Genomic DNA, 21,793 nt, shown 5'->3' on the forward strand with positions numbered 1-21,793 from the left:
ATTGGTTCCTATGTGGACCACGACAACTGGATCCTCCCCCTCCCACTCCAAGTTCATCCCCAGCTGCGACGAGATATCTTTAACCCTGGCACCGGGCAGCCAACGCAACCTTCGAAACTCCCGGTCACGGCTGCAGAGAACAATATCTATTCCCCTGACTATACTATCCCCTACCACAACTACATTCCTTTTCACTCCCCCCACTTAAACAGTTTCTCATCCACCCTGCAGTCTTTGTTCTCATGCACACAGGTAGCAAGAACCTCATACCTGTTGGTCAAAGACAAGGGCCGAGGCGCCTCCATCACTACATCCTGGGTCCCCATACCAAGTCATACCCTCCTGTCCCTGACCATTGACTAACTCTAAAGTACTACTTAACCTGAGGGGTGTGACTGCCTCCTCTGGTCATTTATCTCATTGCTGTTTGTGGGAGCTTGCTGTGAGCAAATTGGTTGGCGCGTTTCTTACATTACCACAATGACTACACTTCAAAAGTACTTCATTGGCTGTAAAGCGCTTTGAGACACCCTGAGGCGGTGAAAGGCGCTATATAAATGCAAGTCTTTCTTTCTATTGGTGCAACCAGTTACAAGTGCAGTCAGGGAAAGGTGACAAGTGCTGAAGGAAACCAAAGAAATGGGGATCCTGGGCGGATGAAGATTGGCAAAAGTAACAAGCAAAGTAAGAAAGTCTCAGGCGGTCACAGTAATACCAGTGCCCAATAATGCAGACAGAAACCAGGTCCAAAAAAAAACAGGTCACCGAATAAAAGCTAGAAAACCATGCAAGATAGCTGGGGCAATGATACAGGCTGAAAGGCAAGGGGATTGTTGTTTTAGGGAACTGTTTGCTCAGGAAGGTGGGTAGCCATGTCCATTGAAGGATAATTATACCTTTAGGAGGGTGAATTGTTTACCAGGAGCTAGAGTGGGGCCCACTGAGATTAGATGGAAAGTGAAAGGGACAGGACGGGACCAGTTGGAAGCAGTCAGTGTATGACTAACCTTCAGAGAAACTATCATAGGGGGCTTAAAATACACATGTGTGAGGATCACCTCAAAACTCAAAGATAGGGAATGCAAAATAATGTTCTCTGATATACTTCTGGTGCTTGGCAAAGGAGGGGAGTTCAGACAGAACATTGAGGATATAACTAAGTGGCTAGCAATCTGCTGTGAAGTTAATGATGTTACTATCCTAAGTGACTGGGAACATTTTCAGCACAAAAAATGACTCATTCAGGAGTGACACACTGCAGTTTAACAGAGCAAGAGCAATGAGACTTTCCAGGAGCAGCTATTATGAATCATTTAGAAGGTTTGAGGAGGGCAGGGAGGAAATTGGATCCCAGGCGAGACTGATTGTAGAATGGAAGAGAGTCAAGTGGCTGTGGATACAGAAACTGATAGAGACACACAGGAAGCAGAGACAAGGAACAGCCGGTCACAAGGGGTCAAGAAAGTTGGCACATTTACAGTACGATGAATGCTAGAATCATTAGAAATAAGATACTGTGGAACTGGGGCCTGTGTGGCAGTAGGGAAATCTGTTGTAGTAGGAATAAACGAAACATGGCTGACTCCAGAGGATGGGAATGAATACAGCATACAGGGACATAGAGCGGTAGGAAAATATACAGCAGACAGGAAAGGGGGCAGTGTAACAATATATGTCAGGAACACCTGGAAGCTAATGAAGTTGATCCTGTCGGAGGTCAAATGTCTTACAATGAAATATGTTGGATGGGTATCCATAACATGACAAAGACAAAGCTAACACTCGTGTATGTGACAGACTACCAGAGCATGAAGTTTGGCCTATGATGAGAAAAAGTTATTTTCAAACAAGAGCAAAAATAAATTGCATTTATATAGCGCCTTTAATGTAGAAGAATGTCCAAAGGTGCTTCATAGAGGTGTCACTGGCAAGGCCAGCATTTATCGCCCATTCCTAGTTGCCCATGAACCGCTGCAGTCCGTGTGGTGAAGGTGCTCCCACAGTGCTGTTAGGGAGTGAGTTCCAGGATTTTGACCCAGCGACGACGAATGAACGGCCGATGTATGTCCAAGTCAGGATGGTGTGTGACTTGGAGGGGAACTTGGAGGTGGTGGTAGCACGGGGCCGGAAGCTGCCAACCATAACGGTAGGGACATCCCATGAGTAGAGCGACACTGGAACCTGAAGAATTGCTCGTGAGGAGTGACATTGGTGGACGTAGAAAAAGGAGACCTGATGGAATGCAACGCATCAGGGAGCATAGTTTCCCACTGCTGGTCTGGTAGGTTGCGTGACCTCAGTGCAAGACGAACAGCGTTCCAAATGATAGCGTTGTATCTCTCAACCTGAAATGGCGACGAGCGAGAAAATGACTCCATTTACATACTGCTTCGATGTTAGCCGTAGCCTCCTTCTCGACAGGAGGATAATGGAGCTCGCTACCCTGCAAAGTTCTGGACAGAAATGCAATGGGTCGACCACCTTGATTCAAGGTAGCCGAGATTGCCACATCCGATGCATCGCACTCGACCACGAAAGGGAGATTTTCATCGATGGAACAAAGCATGGCTTTCTCCAGTTGTCGCTTGAGGAGGTTGCCTCCAACGGAAATGACTTTGCGTAAAGCAGGGGCTGGATCTTGTCGGAGAAGTGGGGTATCCACTTCGCATAATAGGCGAACATGCCGAGTGCCCGACGAAGAGAGCCGAGATTCGTAGGGGGAGGGAGCTCCTGAAGCGGATGAAGTCGCTCTGGATCCGGTTTGATGACACCATTGCCCACCCAGTAGCCAAGGATGTTGACTGATTTCACAGATTTGGACTCATTTAAGGTTAAGTTGCGACGGCGGAGAACGTCAAATCATTTCTGGAGGTTGGCATCGTGCTCCTTCTGGTCATGACCAGCAATGGTGATATTATCCAGATATGGAAAAGTGTCCGTTAAGTTCTCCTGTTTGACTAGGCTATCCATTGCCCGTTGAAAGACAGCCACCCCATTGGTGACCCCAAATGGAAGGTGACAAACCTGATAAAACCGACCATTGGCCTCAAAGGCCGTATACGTTTTGTCAGAGTCCTTTAACGGTATTTGATGATATGCGCTCTTTAAATCAAAAGTTGAAAATACCTTGTAGTTGGCAAGGTTATTGACCATGTCATTGATGCGTGGTAGTGGGTAGGCATCCAGGTCGGTATACTGGTTAATCATTTGCGAGTAATCGATGCAAAGATGTTTCTTGTGTTGCTTCAGAGGATTTTTAACAACGACGACTTGAGCCCGCCAGGAAGATGAACATGGCTCAATGATACCGTCAGCTAGAAGGCGAGAGATTTCTGCCTCGATAAAGGATCGATTATCTTGGCTGAAACGTCATAATTTAGTGACTATGGGCTTACATCGCGGGGAAAGATTGGCAAACAAGGAGGGTTCGTCGAGCGAAGCCGCCGAAAGCGCATAAAACGGTACTTTGGAAATAGTAAGCTCCGGCTTTAACCCTCCAAACTTGAAAGTGAGTCTTTTGTGTTGTTTCTGGAAATCCTGTCCCAGGAGCACATCACTGCATAGGTTCTTGAGCACCCCGAGCTAGGTGGAGAAATAAGTGCGGCCATTGAGAATGAGGTCGACAAGACAAAAGCCGGAAGAGTTGGTGGTCAGTGTCGTCAGAGCCATTGCAATTTCCCTGTCCAAGGGGTAAATACGCAGTTTTAACTTACTGACAGCCCGCTCACTAATGAAGCTGTCAGAGCTGCATGAGTCGATTAGTGCACTCAAAATGTGTCCATTTACCGAAACCTTCATGGCTGCATGGGACAGACTTGGGGGAAAACAGCTGTGATGGGAGGGGGGCAGTTTTACCCTTGACAGCTGTAACCTTAGTACAGTAGTAGTTCTTGGGGGAGGAGCAGTTTTATAGATTGCAGCTGTAACCTTAGTAGTGGCTCTTGGGGGAGGAGCAGTTTTATAGATAGTAGCTGCAAAACTAACAGGGGCTCTCGACCGGTATATCTTAGAAAAGTGGCCTTTCTTACTAACAGAGGTTCTTGACTGGCATACCTTAGAAAAATGACCTTTCTTACTGCAATGATTGCAGACTGCGTTATGAGCAGGACAAAATTTCCTATAGTGGAATGCACCTCCACAGAATAAACACTTCCTTCCAGATTGCCAAGATGCCACTAGGGCAGGGTCATCATCAGTGAAGGCTTCTAGGGCAGGGTTGTCATCAGCCAGGTGGGAGTCATCATCAGTGAGGGCTTCCGCCCGAGGCCTATCGAAGGAGTCACTAAAAGTGATAGCAGCAACCCGTGCACGTGGTGAAAGATAGGTATCTGCATTCCTCTTTGCTAAGTCCAGAGAGCATGCCTGGTCATAGGCAGTCTGTAACTTGAGGGTTTTATTCTCCAACAGACGCTGACGTATGAAGGGAGACGCAATCCCATTAATAAAGGAATCGCGAATTAACTCCTCCTGGTATTGCTCAGCTGTGACAGCTTTAAGATTACAATCCTTGCTGAGCCTGCGAAGTTTCTGAAGGAATTCGTCAAGTGATTCCCTGAGTTGTTGTTGAGTTGTGGCCAGTAGATGCCATGCAAAAATTTCATTTGGGGACTTAACATATAGTTGCTGTAGTATTTGGATAGCGGCATCATAGTCTACACCGTCTTCGATATAGTCAAACACATGAGGGGATACATAGTTGGTAAGCATTCGTAACTTATTAGGAACATTCTCACCACACTCCTCAAGGAAGTTGCTAAAGGTACGATACCAGTGTTTCCATACCTTAGCAACTGTAAGTGAATTCGGGTCCAGGTCGAAACGGGCGGGTCTGAGTAATTTCTCCATGATGGATCGATTACTTCGTCTGAGTTCCCTTCTACGGTTTGAGTTGTAGCCGTCTGTTCCCAAGACCACTCAGCGTGGAGCAGGTCCAGTTGATTAAATTGATGTAGAAAGACTACTGAGTGCTTGGTTTGAGTATAAAACAAGGCTTTAATCAACTGTTTCACAACCATGAGATTCTAGTTACATCACTAGTTCCTGGTTACAGAAACATCCTGAGCAAGCTGGGCCCACGCCCGAGTATTTATATTCCTTGGATGGCGCCACCAGCTGGCCACCCAGTGTTACTTCATGAGTCATGATAAGATTCATGACAGAGGTGATACTCAGCATTTCAACCCTTGTCAGCTTTTTTGTACCTCAAAGAAAACCAGTTTATATCGCTGGGATTGCAATTTACCAGTTTACCCATATTAGTTCAGTTGGACGACAGAAGCATGTCAGAATCACATCGGTTAGAGTGTAGGATTGGGGCCTGATGGAATCAGTCAGGTCGATTGGAGGTCACAACTGGAGGTTGCCATCACTTTCTCTCACAGGTAGTTGCATATAAACTTGAGACAGAAAAGTTTTAAGATGAGCTGATGGTTTTTGAGAGTCGCAGTTAGGTTACAGACGTGTTCATTTAGTGTTTGTCCCCAAATAACTTATATGCAGCAAATAAACTGCTGCCACACAGCTTTTAAAAGCTTCTAATCTTCCTCTGAAGAACTCTATGATGCAATGCCGTGGATGTCATCCAATGCAGATTATTTTCTTCTCAGCTGCTAGAAGCTTTTTTTTTGAGATAACGAAGATGTGAATGCATGGACCGGCTTTATTTCTGAGTCCCTCTGATTGCACACGCAGCCTCCAATACCTTGGGGTATTCTGTAATCGTTTCCCGGCAGATGCTGATCTTTTAGTAATTAGTGGCAATTTACAAACTGCGAACGCTTCATATTTCTCATAAGAGTTAGTTCACCAATCCCGTGCTCACAGACAGGACGCTGCATCGACAGGAACACAGGTTGAGAATCGGCACCATATTGTTGTCGCCCTGTCTCAGATCTTCACTCCCTTCAACTGGGAGCATGTGGTCGATAAATTTTACCTTATAAAGAATAAAGATTAGCCTTATTATCCTTTTACTGTCCTTCCATTTACTTTTCTCAAGGAACTGCACCTTATCTTTCGATTAGGCACTTTACAGCCCTCTGGACTCAACATAGAGTTCAACAATTTCAGATCATACCCTCGGCCCCTATCACATATATATATTTCTGATAAAAGGTCATCGATCTGAAACATTAACTCTGTTTCTCTCTCCACAGATGCTGCCTGACCTGCTGAGTTTCTCCAGCATTTTCTGTTTTTATTTCAGATTTCCAGCATCTGCAGTATTTTCTTTTTGTACAAATATATATTTTCTTCTTTTTTTTTCTTCCCTCCCACCTGGCCGCTGTCCTTCACTCTGCCAGCGCAATTCACACCCCATCTAGAGCCATCCTTTGTTCCTTAACCTGTCCCATTACCACCTCCTCTGGCCTTGAATATCTCTTAATGTCTCTCAATCTCTCCTGCTTTCTATCCCATCACTGACCTTCCCCTTTGTTCTTTCATCCCCTCCCCCTTTTCCCAGCCTTTCCATTTCCTGCTTTTTCCCAGTTCTGACGAAAGGTCTTCGACCTGAAACGTTAACTCCATTTCTCTCTCCACGGATGCTGCCCTGGCCTGCTGAGTGTTTCCAGCGTTTTCTGTTGTTATTTCGGATTTCCAGCATCCGTGTTATTTTACTATCGTACTTTTCTCAGTGTTTTGTTTAAACAATGAGTGCTGGTGACACCGACTGGAAAAGTGAGCTGAATTAATTTGAAACGGCAGAATAACAGAATTGTTAAGTCTGTGTGTTCTAGTTGTAATTACTAACACAGACTACAAGATTAAAGTTCAACAGGTCTTTACTGGTTGGAGGTCAGGACTATACTAAAATACAATATTACTACACAGTGCTTATATACCGGTGGTCACCACCGGTATTACGTATACAGCAGCCAGAGAAAGTAGTACATCTCTTAAGGTGGAACAGGCTTAAGTTCTCTTAAGGTGGAACAGGTTACATACACCACAAGAATCAACCCGGGTTACTGATCGTCCATGTCTGCTGGTGTTAACTCACCTCCCTCGCAATGTCAGACTCATTAGGGAGGTTTTACAAATTCACCATCTGGATGCAGAGCCTTGTGAGCGGGTATCGGGAAACAACACTGACCGCCACTCGGCATTCCCGCTCGGCATTCCCGAGGCCCTGCACTGGAAGTATGGACTTGTAAAATCTCCCCACTAACACGGAGCAGTGAAAATACATCGGCCTAGAAATTCAGTTGGTTGCGCCAGCCGGTAACGCCATAAGAGGGGTATATTTCCAGCGCTAGGCACTTAGCGCCCGGGCGCAGACCGATCTGCGCCAACGCCCAAATTCAGTTGACATTTAGCGCCGGCGCAAAGTGTTTGCGCCCGCTCAGCTGCGCGCGCAGCTTATGACGTCATTTCGTCGTGCAACGCTGTTTGTGCGCCCCAAACCGGAAATTCAGTGGCGCCCGCCCAATGTGGGCGTGGCGCTGCTAAGAACTGTGAAGTGGAACGCAACAGAGGCCCTGCGGGCCTCGGGGAGCGCTAATTAAAGGGCACTTACACTGACCTATAAAGCCCAGCCATTTTGCTGCAATGACTTTAGTGCTTTGGATTTCTGGACAGAGACCAAGGGACAGAGCTAACTGATTTGGGACAACATAGGAGAGGTATTTTTGGCTTCTGGCCAGTGCTTTGACATTTGATTCATTTGATTTCACTGTTTTCAACTTTATTATGGGGGCTGTATGGGGGTCCAACCCTCAGTTGCAGCATTATGTGCGAAGGGCTCGCAGACGCTGTGAGAGAGGGCCAGCCATGCCTAGACGCAGAGGGGCCATCAGGCGTCGGCAACGTAGGCCTTACCCACTCAGGCAATACTGGCAGCAGGTGTCCTATCTCACCATGACTGCCGCGCATTGTGTTAAGAGGCTGCGCTTCAGAAGGGAGGTGGTTGCAGAGATCTGCCAGCTGCTTCACAGAGATCTGCGTCCACAGCTGATGTGCAGGATGTCTCTCTCGGTGGAAGTGAAGGTCACGGTGGCTCTGAACCTTTATGCAAGCGGCTCCTTCCAAGCTGCTGCTGGGGACATAGCGAACATCTCCCAGTTCGCCGCGCATCGCTGCATCCGGCAGGTCACCGATGCACTTTTCGCGAGGAGACACCAATTCATCTCCTTCCCCATGACCCGACAGAGGCAGGAGCAGCGTGCAGTCGGATTTGCCAGGATCGCGCGCTTCCCCATGGTGCAGGGCGCCATTGACTGCACGCATGTGGCTATGCGGGCACCTATCCACAATGCCGAGGATTACCGCAACCGGAAGGGCTACCATTCCCTAAATGTACAGCTGGTGTGTGACCACAGGCAGCGCATCCTAGCTGTCAATGCCTGCTTCCCAGGAAGCAGCCACGATGCATTTATCCTGCGCCAGACTACTGTGGCTGACATGTTCGAGGCACAGCCTCCACCAAGGGGATGGCTTATCGGGGACAAGGGCTACCCTTTGTGTACATGGCTCATGACCCCGCTCCGCGCGCCCAGGACCCCAGCGGAGGAGGCATACAACGAAAGCCATCAAGCCACAAGGAACATCATAGAGCAAACGATAGGCGTCCTCAAGCAACGGTTCCGCTGCCTGGATCGTTCCGGCGGATCTCTACAGTATTCGCCGGATAGAGTCTCCCAGTTCGTCGTCGTGTGCTGCATGCTGCACAACCTGGCTATCCGCAGGACTCAGGCACTGCCACCTGACATTGCACCACCACCTCAGGAGGACGAGCAGGAGGACCATGAGGAGGAGGAGGAGGAGGAGGAGTACCAGCCCAGGAGGGAGCCACAAGGTCCAAGGGCCGTCCGCCGGGGGCTTATTGATCGACACTTCTAGGCCCCCTGTCAGGGAATGGGCTGTGGCAATGAACGCACCTGAAGGCAGCCGCACCGCAAGCCCTCAGCCGGTTAACGCAACAACCACTTGAAACCTGAGACGTGGACATGCTGAATAAATAAAAAGCTTTATTTCACAAACTCAGGGCCCTTCCCACATGAAACAGAAAAACAGACAAGACCCCCAAAAAACAGTCAAAAACATCTGTCACTCCCAAAACCTGGGGAGGACTAACAAAACTTGCCCATCCAAATGGCCTTCATCATCGGCCTTACAATAATAAGCCCCCCCCTCCACAACACAAACACCCCCCTAAAAACAAAAAATGCCTTGATCCTCGGCCTTACCAAAATAATGCCCCCCCAGAACACAAGCCCCCCAATATTAAAAAAACCGCTATCACCACACTCTAATGGGTGTGCCGAGAGGGCGAGTCCTTAGACAGGCTTCTCTGGCCCCTGCCCGACCTGCTGCTCCGCCTCAACCTGGGCCCTGCGCGTGTGGCAAGGCTGGGGGAAGGCTCATGAGGGCCACAATGCGTGTCGGCAGATGCCCTTGGGGGTCGGCCTAGACGAGGCCCGGCCCGGGAGGGGCCGGCTGCTGACTGCTGCAGCTGTGGCTGGCCAGCATCAGTCTCAGCAGCAGCTCGTTGCACCTTGGCTGGGGGAGTGGCAGTGTCGGCTGCACCAATGGGGGCAAGCTGGCTGATGGCAGGCGCGCGCTGCTCGCCAGAGACACTGGCACTCGGTCGGGCTGGCAGTGCAGCAAGCGCAGCAATCTGGTGGAGGCCAGACCGCTGTGCTACAGCAGGGTGGCGGGTGCCCTGGCGATGCTTCCGCGCCACAGCGAGTGTGGCAGAAGTGAGTGCCCGAACTGCCCTGGTATGTGCCCGCATCAGCTCTGCCAGTGTCTGGACGGCACCACTCATCTCGCGAGTCGCGTCCTGGGCTGCCGCGAGTTGCTGGACACCCCTGTCGTGCGTTGCCGCGAGTTGTTCGACCCCCCTGGCCTGTGATTCCCCGAAAGCGACCACACTATGAGCCAGGGACTCAATGGCCTGAGGCATCTGTTGCACAACCCCCATGAACTCCTGGTGGCGCCACTCAGACGCCGCCGACATCTCATCGAGGAGGCGCACCTCCTGGGCGAGGACCGTCTCCGGACTGGAGGGCGGACTCTCCCTCTGGGGAGAAGGCCGCCGAGCTGGCCGACCCTTCCCGCGTGCCTCGAGCCCACTGGACCCAGGATCTGCCCTCCCCTGCAACACCTCCCCCCTCTGGGGAGAAGGCCGGCGTGCTGCCGGACCCTTCCCGCGTGCCTCGAGCCCACTGGGCCCAGGATCTGCCCTCCCTGCAACACTTCCCCCTGGCTCTCCTGCAGGCCAGACGTCTCCCCTCCATTGCCATCCCCTGGCGCGGATGAGGGTTCCCCCGATGTGCCGCCTTCCTCCTGGTCCTCGTCGTCCTCCTCCTCCAAGGGCCTGGCACTCTGAGCTTCAGGGACCACCTCCTCCTCACCAGCTGAAAGCAGGAAGGCACAAGAGTAGCTTTAGAGTGAGGACAGGGCGTCAGCGAGGGAGGCCTGAGTGGTGGCATTATGCGCATTTGTCGGTCAGTGCGAAAGGATGTAGATCTGAAGCGCAAGGGCAACGACAGAGGTCCAACCGGTCATGTCCTTACCAGTGGGCCCCAGTACAGGGTCCGCATCTCCGATCGCAACAGGGCCAGCCACCCGGGCACGCATGAGTCGAGCCACGCTCTCCTCCAGCTCACTGAGCGGCTGGTACTGGGGACGGCCTCCCCCGGTGGCAGACTGGCTCCTCAAATTCCACGCCAGCTTGGCCTGCAAGAGAAAGGACGGCCTCTAAGTACAGTGTGGTGCCCTGTTGCTGTGTGCACTGCCTCCCATGGCCGAATAGCTTGGCCAGTGTGGTGCCCTGTTGCTGTGTGCACTGCCTCCCATGGTCGAATAGCTTGACCAGTGTGGTGCCCTGTTGCTGTGTGCACTGCCTCCCATGGTCGAATAGCTTGGCCAGTGTGGTAAGTGCAGAAAGTGCTATTGATGATCATGCCAGTGCCATTGCTGCGGGAGGAGGGCTGCCCATTAGTCCTTTGAGGTCCCTTTGCCCATAATGTGAGGTGCACATGCAAGGATGAGGAGGACACTGGAAAGGGTACTCACCTTCACCATCCGAGTGAGGTCGTTGTACTTCTTGCGGCATTGGTCCGCACTCCTGGGGACATCGCAGGTGGATGACACCCTGCGGGCGATTTTCCTCCAGGCTTTCCTGTACTGGCTCCTGGGAGCCTTCTTGCCACTGTCCGGGCACAAGATCTCTCTTTTGTTTTCGACACCATTAATCAGCACCCTCAGAGCATGCTCTGAGAAGCGCTGCGCTCGTTCACGGGCCCTCTCCATGGCTCCAGGCGCTATTTTGGCCCACCAGCAGTGTTGAGGCCTAGCTGCAGGGCTCCAGTATGCAGGGCGTGGCAGCAGTCAAAGTCGACCCTTCCCCCTTTAAGAGCTGGCCGGCGTCAGGGTGTCTGCTGTCAATCAAAACATGACCGCACCTGCGCTGCGCCCGGCCTCGGCGTTATCAGGCCGCATCGCCGGCTTAGCGCCTGAAGAGAGCATTGCAACACCAGTTTCAGCGCTCGGCCAAACTCTTGGCCAACTCTACTGAATTTCGGCGATGTGGCCTACACTTTCCGGCGGGCGCTAACTTTAGCAAATGCCCGACTTTAGCGCCCCAAAAGTGTCCAGACTGAATTTCTAGGCCATCGCGTTTTATATCGGCTCTTCCAAAATTGTCTTTGGTCAAATAAAATGTCCCTATTTTTAAGGCAATTGTAAATAAAGATTCACTCACAAAGGCAAATTGTTTTCTAAATTTTGAAGATTTCACCGGTCTCTTCATTGCTTATTCAGGAGTTATAATATATAAATATTGTTGGGTGTGAGTAACTTATTGCTACTGACCCTCTGTGCTGGTTTTGCAGTGTTCCTCTACATGTGGCAAGGGCCTTCAGTCACGTGTGGTTCAGTGTATGCACAGAATCACTGGTCGCCATGGCAACGAATGCCCATCTTTAACCAGACCACCAGCTTACAAGCAATGCCAGCAGAAACCCTGCAATGGAAATATCAATGTCAACACCATCACATCGCCCAGGCTCGGTGAGTGGCGATACCTCGGTTTTACCATAACGGTGGATTGTAACGGGATCAGTTACAACGTGAACCATAGTCCTGACAGATCGTTGGGGGAGAGAGAGCTTAACGTTGGTACTGAGCAATAATGTGACCTTATTTTCAGCCCAGAACAAAGTACAGACTGTGATCGGTGCTGGCCGGGTCTGTGTATAAATGTTGCCACCGGTTCGAGAAGGTACTGTGTTTTCTGTCCTTGAGCGATCTGAGTGTTCAACCCGACAGTCGAGAGAATTTCACCTTAACTTGGGCAGTAAATTCCCCGTCTGATTTACCCCTGTCTGATTTCCCCCATCTGATTTACCCCCCGTCTGATTTCCCCCCATCTGATTTACACCCGTCTGATTTACCCCATCTGATTTACCCCCATCTGATTTCCCCCCATCTGATTTATCCCCTGTCTGATTTACCCCATCTGATTTACCCCCATCTGATTTACCCCCATCTGATTTACCCCTGTCTGATTTACCCCCGTCTGATTTACCCCCGTCTGTTTTGCCCCCACCTGATTTACCCCCATCTGATTTACCCCTGTCTGATTTACCCCCATCTGATTTACCCCTGTCTGATTTACCCCCATCTGATTTACCACTGTCTGATTTACCCCCGTCTGATTTACCCCCGTCTGATTTACCCCCATCTGATTTACCCCCCGCCTGATTTACCCCCATCTGTTTTACCCTCCATCTGATTTACCCCCACCTGATTTACCCTCCATCTGATTTACCCCCGTCTGGTTTTCCCCCGTCTGGTTTACCCCTGTCTGTTTTGCCCCCGTCTGATTTAGCCCCTTGTCTGATTTAGCCGTGTCTGATTTACCCCCGTCTGATTTACTCCCTGTCTGATTTACCCCATCTGATTTACCCCACCTAATTTACCCCCGTCTGATTTATCCCCATCTGATTTACCCCATCTGATGTAACCCCTGTCTGATTTAGCCCCGTCTGGTTTACCCCCGTCTCATTTACCCCTGTCTGATTTACCCCGCGTCTGATTTACCCCCATCTGATTTACCCTGTCTGATTTACCCCCATCTGATTTACCCCCATCTGATTTACCTTCCATCTGATTTGCCCCCGTCTGATTTACCCTCCATCTGATTTACACCCGTCTGATTTACCCCCGTCTGATTTACACCCGTCTGATTTACCCTCTATCTGATTTACCCCCGTCTGATTTACCCCGTCTGATTTACCAGCCGCCGATTTGCCCCTGTCTGATTTACCCCCGTCTGTTTTGCCCCCGTCTGATTTAGCCCCTTGTCTGATTTAGCCCTTTAGCGCTATCTGATTTACCCCTGTCTGATTTACTCCCTGTCTGATTTACCCCACCAGATTTACCCCCATCTGATTTACCCCTGTCTGATTTACCCCCATCTGATTTACTCCTGTCTGATTTACCCATGTCTGATTTACTCCCTGTCTGATTTACCCCGTCTGATTTACCCCGTCTGATTTACCCCCATCTGATTTACCCCCGTCTGATTTACCCCGTCTGATTTACTCCGTCTGATTTACCCACATCCGATTTACCCCCCATCTGATTTACCCCCATCTGATTTACCCCCGTCTGATTTACCCCGTCTGATTTACTCCGTCTGATTTACCCACATCCGATTTACCCCCCATCTGATTTACCCCCATCTGATTTATCCCCGTCTGATTTACCCCCATCAGATTTACCCCCATCTGATTTCCCCGATCTGATTTACCCCCGTCTGATTTACCCCCATCTGATTTACCCCCATCTGATTTACCCCCGTCTGATTTACACCCGTCTGATTTACCCCTGTCTGAATTACCCCCCGTCTGATTTACCCCCATCTGATTTACCCCCATCTGATTTACCCCCATCTAATTTACCCCATCTGATTTACCCCCCATCTGATTTACCCCATCTGATTTACCCCATCTGATTTACCCCCATCTGATTTACCTCCCGCCTGATTTACCCCCATCTGTTTTACCCTCCATCTGATTTACCCCCGTCTGATTTACCCTCCATCTGATTTACCCTCATCTGATTTACCCCGTCTGATTTACCCCCGTCTGTTTTGCCCCCGTCTGATTTAGCCCCTTGTCTGATTTAGCCGTGTCTGATTTACCCCCGTCTGATTTACTCCCTGTCTGATTTACCCCACCTGATTTACCCCTGTCTGATTTACCCCATCTGATTTACCCCCGTCTGATTTACTCCGTGTCTGATTTACCCCATCTGATTTACCACCCGCTGATTTGCCCCTGCCTGGTTTACCCCCGTCTGGTTTACCCCCCATCTGATTTACCCCCATCTAATTTACCCCTGTCTGATTTACCCCCCGTCTAATTTACCCCGTCTAATTTACCCCTGTCTGATTTACCCCCCGTCTAATTTACCCCGTCTAATTTACCCCTGTCTGATTTACCCCTGTCTGATTTACCCCATCTGATTTACCCCATCTTATTTACCCCCCATCTGATTTACCCCTATCTGATTTACCCCCAGCTAATTTACCCCGTCTGATTTACCCCCGTCTGATTTACCCTCCATCTGATTGACCCCCATCTGATTTACCCCCGTCTGATTTACCCTCCATCTGATTGACCCCCATCTGATTTACCCCCTGTCTGATTTACCCCCATCTGATTTACCCTCCATCTGATTTACCCCGTCTGATTTACCCTCCATCTGATTTACCCTCCATCTGATTGACCCCCATCTGATTTACCCAGTCTGATTTACCAGCCTCTGATTTACTCCCTGTCTGATTGACCCCCATCTGATTGACCCCCCATCTGATTTACCCCCTGTCTGATTTACCCCCATCTGATTTACCCTCCATCTGATTTACCCTGTCTGATTTACCCTCCATCTGTTTCACCCCCAATCTGATTAACCCCGTCTGATTTACCCCCATCTGATTTACGCCCGTCTGATTTACTCCCTGTCTGATTTACCCACATCTGATTTACCCACATCTGATTTACCCCCATCCGATTTACCCCCCATCTGATTTACCCCCGTCTGATTTACCCCTGTCTGATTTACCCCATCTGATTTACTACACTGTCTGATTTACTCCCCTGTCTGATTTACCCACGTCCGATTTACCCCTGTCTGATTTACCCATTCTGATTTACCCCCTGTCTGAATTATACCCGTCTGATTTACCCCTGTCTGAATTATACCCGTCTGATTTACCCCCATCTAATTTAGCCCGTCTGATTTACCCCGTCTGATTTACACCATCTGATTTACCCCATCTCATTTACCCCATCTGATTTACCCCATCTGATTTACCCCCTCTGATTTATCCCTGTCTGATTTACCCCCGTCTGATTTACCCCCGTCTGATTTACCCCCTGTCTGATTTACCCCTTCTGATTTACCCCCTCTGATTTATCCCTGTCTGATTTACCCCCGTCTGATTTACCCCCGTCTGATTTACCCCCTGTCTGATTTACCCCTTCTGATTTACCCCCTGTCTGATTTACCCCCTGTCTGATTTACCCCCATCTGATTTACCCCCGTCCGATTTACCTCGTCTGATTTACTCCGTCTGATTTACCCCCGTCTGAATTACCCCGTCTGATTTACCCCCCGTCTGATTTATCCCCCGTCTGATTTACCCCCCGTCTTGATTTATCCCTGTCTGATTTACCCCTCGTCTGATTTACCCCCGTCTGATTTACCCCTGTCTGATTTATCCCCGTCTGCTTTACCCCCTGTCTGAATTACCCGTCTGATTTACCCCAGTCTGATTTACCCCATCTTATTTCCTCTCCGTCTGATTTACCCCCGTCTGATTTACCCCGTCTGATTTACCCCCCGTCTGATTTATCCCGTCTGATTTACCCCCCGTCTGATTTACCCCAGTCTGATCTACCCCGTCTGATTTACCCCAGTCTGATCTACCCCATCTGATTTACCCCCGTCTGATTTACCCCCCATCTGATTTACCCCTGTCTGATTTACCCCCATCTGATTTACCCCAGTCTGATCTACCCCGTCAGATTTACCCCAGTCTGATTTAGCCCCCGTCTGATTTACCACGTATGATTTACCCTGTCTGATTTACCCCACCTGTTTTACCCCAATCTGATTTATCTCCGTCTGATTTACCCCCCCGTCTGATTTACCCCTCTGATTTACCCCCATCTGATTTACCCCATCTGATTTACTCCCCCACTGTCTGATTTACCCCATCTGTTTTACCGCATCTGATTTACCCCCATCTGATTTACCCCAGTCTGATTTACCCCATCTTATTTCCTCCCTGTCTGATTGACCCCCGTCTGATTTACCCCGTCTGGTTTACCCCATCTGATTTACACCATCTGACTTACCCCCTCTGATTTACCCCCCGTCAGATTTAGGCAGTCTGATTTAGCCCATCTGATTTACCCCGTCTGATTTATCCCTGTCTGATTTACCCCCGTCTGATTTACCCCCGTCTGATTTACCCCCTGTCTGATTTACCCCCATCTGATTTACCCCCATCTGATTTACCCCCGTCTGATTTACCCCCGTCTGATTTACCCCCCGTCCGATTTACCTCGCCTGATTTACTCCGTCTGATTTACCCCCATCTGATTTACCCTCCATCTGATTTACCCCGTCTGATTTACCCCCGTCTGATTTACCCTCCATCTGATTTACCCCGTCTGATTTACCACCCTCTGATTTGCCCCTGTCTGATTTACCCCTGTCTGGTTTACACCCGTCTGATTTACCCTCCATCTGATTTACCCCCTGTCTGATTTACCCTCCATCTGATTTACCCCCATCTGATTTACCCCCTGTCTGATTTACCCCATCTGATTTACCCTCCATCTGATTTACCCCCGTCTGATTTACCCCCATCTGATTTACCCTCCATCTGATTTACCCCCTGTCTGATTTACCCTCCATCTGATTTACCCCCATCTGATTTACCCCCGTCTGATTTACCCCATCTGATTTACCCCCATCTGATTTACCCTCCATCTGATTTACCCCCATCTGATTTACCCGCCATCTGATTTACCCTCCATCTGATTGACCCCCATCTGATTTACCCCCGTCTGATTTACCCTCCATCTGATTTACCCCCGTCTGATTTACCCCCATCTGATTTACCCGCCATCTGATTTACCCTCCATCTGATTGACCCCCATCTGATTTACCCGCGTCTGATTTACCCTCCATCTGATTTACCCCCATCTGATTTACCCCGTCTGATTTACCAGCCGCCGATTTGCCCCTGTCTGATTTACCCCCGTCTGTTTTGCCCCCGTCTGATTTAGCCCCTTGTCTGATTTAGCCCTTTAGCCCTATCTGATTTACCCCTATCTGATTTACCCCACCTGATTTACCCCTATCTGATTTACTCCCTGTCTGATTTACCCCACCAGATTTACCCCCGTCTGATTTACCCCCCGTTTAATTTACCCCGTCTAATTTACCCCGTCTGATTTACCCCTGTCTGATTTACCCCCATCTGATTTACTCCTGTCTGATTTACCCCCATCTTATTTCCTCCCCGTCTGATTTACCCCCATCTCGTTTACCCCCATCTGATTTAGCCCCGTCTGATTTACCCCCATCTGGTTTACCCCCCCCGTCTGATTTACCCCCATCTGATTTACCCCCCCGTCTGATTTACCCCCATCTGATTTACCCCCGTCTGATTAACCCCATCTGATTTACCCTCCATCTGATTGACCCCCATCTGATTTACCCCTGTCTGATTTACCCCCGTCTGATTTACCCCCATCTGATTTACCCCTGTCTGATTTACCCTCCATCTGATTGACCCCCATCTGATTTACCCCTGTCTGATTTACCCTCCATCTGATTTACCCCATCTGATTTACCCCCATCTGATTTACCCCATCTGATTTACCCCCGTCTGATTTACCCCCATCTGATTGACCCCCATCTGATTTACCCCTGTCTGATTTACCCTCCATCTGATTTACCCCATCTGATTTGCCCCTGTCTGATTTACCCCCGTCTGATTTACCCCCATCTGATTTACCCTCCATCTGATTTACCCCCGTCTGATTTACCCTCCATCTGATTTACCCTCATCTGATTTACCCCGTCTGATTTACCACCCTCTGATTTGCCCCTGCCTGATTTACCCCCGTCTGTTTTGCCCCCGTCTGATTTACCCTCCATCTGATTTACCCCCGTCTGATTTACCCTCCATCTGATTTACCCTCATCTGATTTACCCCGTCTGATTTACCACCCTCTGATTTGCCCCTGCCTGATTTACCCCCGTCTGTTTTGCCCCCGTCTGATTTAGCCCCTTGTCTGATTTAGCCGTGTCTGATTTACCCCCGTCTGATTTACCCTCCATCTGATTGACCCCCATCTGATTTACCCCCTGTCTGATTTACCCCCATCTGATTTACCCTCCATCTGATTTACCCTGTCTGATTTACCCTCCATCTGTTTCACCCCCAATCTGATTAACCCCGTCTGATTTACCCCCATCTGATTTACGCCCGTCTGATTTACTCCCTGTCTGATTTACCCACATCTGATTTACCCACATCTGATTTACCCCCATCCGATTTACCCCCCATCTGATTTACCCCCGTCTGATTTACCCCTGTCTGATTTACCCCATCTGATTTACTACACTGTCTGATTTACTCCCCTGTCTGATTTACCCACGTCCGATTTACCCCTGTCTGATTTACCCATTCTGATTTACCACCTGTCTGATTTACCTCCATCTGATTTATACCCGTCTGATTTACCCCTGTCTGAATTATACCCGTCTGATTTACCCCCATCTAATTTAGCCCGTCTGATTTACCCCGTCTGATTTACACCATCTGATTTACCCCATCTGATTTACCTCATCTGATTTACCCCATCTGATTTATCCCTGTCTGATTTACCCCCGTCTGATTTACCCCCGTCTGATTTACCCCCTCTGATTTATCCCTGTCTGATTTACCCCCGTCTGATTTACCCCCGTCTGATTTACCCCCTGTCTGATTTACCCCTTCTGATTTACCCCCTGTCTGATTTACCCCTTCTGATTTACCCCTGTCTGATTTACCCCATCTGATTTACCCCCGTCCGATTTACCTCGTCTGATTTACTCCGTCTGATTTACCCCCGTCTGAATTACCCCGTCTGATTTACCCCCCGTCTGATTTATCCCCCGTCTGATTTACCCCGTCTTGATTTATCCCTGTCTGATTTACCCCTCGTCTGATTTACCCCCGTCTGATTTACCCCCTGTCTGAATTACCCCTGTCTGATTTACCCCAGTCTGATTTACCCCATCTTATTTCCTCTCCGTCTGATTTACCCCCGTCTGATTTACCCCGTCTGATTTACCCCCCGTCTGATTTATCCCGTCTGATTTACCCCCCGTCTGATTTACCCCAGTCTGATCTACCCCGTCTGATTTACCCCAGTCTGATCTACCCCGTCTGATTTACCCCAGTCTGATCTACCCCATCTGATTTACCCCCGTCTGATTTACCCCAGTCTGATCTACCCCGTCTGATTTACCCCAGTCTGATTTAGCCCCCGTCTGATTTACCACGTATGATTTACCCTGTCTGATTTACCCCACCTGTTTTACCCCAATCTGATTTATCTCCGTCTGATTTACCCCCCTCTGATTTACCCCCATCTGATTTACTCCCCCACTGTCTGATTTACCCCATCTGTTTTACCGCATCTGATTTACCCCCGTCTGATTTACCCCCGTCTGATTTACCCCCATCTGATTTACCCCATCTGATTTACCCCAGTCTGATTTACCCCATCTTATTTCCTCCCTGTCTGATTGACCCCCGTCTGATTTACCCCGTCTGGTTTAGCCCGTCTGATTTACCCCCGTCTGATTTACCCCATCTGATTTACACCACCTGACTTACCCCCTCTGATTTACCCCCCGTCAGATTTAGGCAGTCTGATTTAGCCCATCTGATTTACCCCGTCTGATTTATCCCTGTCTGATTTACCCCTGTCTGATTTACCCCCGTCTGATTTACCCCCTGTCTGATTTACCCCCATCTGATTTACCCCCATCTGATTTACCCCCGTCTGATTTACCCCCGTCTGATTTACCCCCGTCTGATTTACCCCCCGTCCGATTTACCTCGCCTGATTTACTCCGTCTGATTTACCCCCATCTGATTTACCCTCCATCTGATTTACCCCGTCTGATTTACCCCCGTCTGATTTACCCTCCATCTGATTTACCCCGTCTGATTTACCACCCTCTGATTTGCCCCTGTCTGGTTTACACCCGTCTGATTTACCCTCCATCTGATTTACCCCGTCTGATTTACCCCCGTCTGATTTACCCTCCATCTGATTTACCCCGTCTGATTTACCACCCTCTGATTTACCCCTGTCTGGTTTACACCCGTCTGATTTACCCTCCATCTGATTTACCCCCTGTCTGATTTACCCTCCATCTGATTTACCCCCATCTGATTTACCCCCTGTCTGATTTACCCCATCTGATTTACCCTCCATCTGATTTACCCCCGTCTGATTTACCCCCATATGATTTACCCGCCATCTGATTTACCCTCCATCTGATTGACCCCCATCTGATTTACCCCCGTCTGATTTACCCCATCTGATTTACCCCCATCTGATTTACCCTCCATCTGATTTACCCCATCTGATTTACCCCCGTCTGATTTACCCCCATATGATTTACCCGCCATCTGATTTACCCTCCATCTGATTGACCCCCATCTGATTTACCCTCCATCTGATTTACCCCATCTGATTTACCCCCGTCTGATTTACCCCCATATGATTTACCCGCCATCTGATTTACCCCCATATGATTTACCCTCCATCTGATTTACCCCATCTGATTTACCCTCCATCTGATTGACCCCCATCTGATTTACCCGCCATCTGATTGACCCCCATCTGATTTACCCCCGTCTGATTTACCCTCCATCTGATTTACCCCCGTCTGATTTACCCCCATCTGATTTACCCTCCATCTGATTGACCCCCATCTGATTTATCCCCGTCTGATTTACCCTCCATCTGATTTACCCCCATCTGATTTACCCCGTCTGATTTACCAGCCGCCGATTTGCCCCTGTCTGATTTACCCCCATCTGGTTTACCCCCGTCTGGTTTACCCCCGTCTGGTTTACTCCTGTCTGATTTACCCCCGTCTGTTTTGCCCCCGTCTGATTTAGCCCCTTGTCTGATTTAGCCCTTTAGCCCTATCTGATTTACCCCTGCCTGATTTACTCCCTGTCTGATTTACCCCACCAGATTTACCCCCGTCTGATTTACCCCCCGTTTAATTTACCCCGTCTAATTTACCCCGTCTGATTTACCCCTGTCTGATTTACCCCCATCTGATTTACTCCTGTCTGATTTACCCCCATCTTATTTCCTCCCCGTCTGATTTACCCCCATCTCGTTTACCCCCATCTGATTTAACCCCCGTCTGATTTACCCTCATCTGATTTACCCCGTCTGATTTACCACCCTCTGATTTGCCCCTGCCTGATTTACCCCCGTCTGTTTTGCCCCCGTCTGATTTAGCCCCTTGTCTGATTTAGCCGTGTCTGATTTACCCCCGTCTGATTTACCCTCCATCTGATTGACCCCCATCTGATTTACCCCCTGTCTGATTTACCCCCATCTGATTTACCCTCCATCTGATTTACCCTGTCTGATTTACCCTCCATCTGTTTCACCCCCAATCTGATTAACCCCGTCTGATTTACCCCCATCTGATTTACGCCCGTCTGATTTACTCCCTG

At 49.4% G+C, this 21,793-nt stretch overlaps 1 protein-coding gene across 1 annotated transcript in view; it reads left to right on the forward strand.

The window, feature by feature from the left end:
• The window catches only part of adamts17 (ADAM metallopeptidase with thrombospondin type 1 motif, 17), an 821,255-nt gene that overhangs the window by 731,386 nt on the left and 68,076 nt on the right, over positions 1 to 21,793 (forward strand). Inside the window, exon 21 of the mRNA XM_085968920.1 lies at positions 11,838 to 12,015. Coding sequence (XP_085825046.1) covers positions 11,838 to 12,015 — 178 coding nt within the window. The remainder of the gene's footprint in view (positions 1 to 11,837; positions 12,016 to 21,793) is intronic.

This window comes from Somniosus microcephalus, chromosome 27 (assembly GCF_052327205.1).
Source record: "Somniosus microcephalus isolate GS21.2 chromosome 27, FLI_Smic_1.0, whole genome shotgun sequence".
Lineage (NCBI taxonomy): Eukaryota > Metazoa > Chordata > Chondrichthyes > Squaliformes > Somniosidae > Somniosus > Somniosus microcephalus.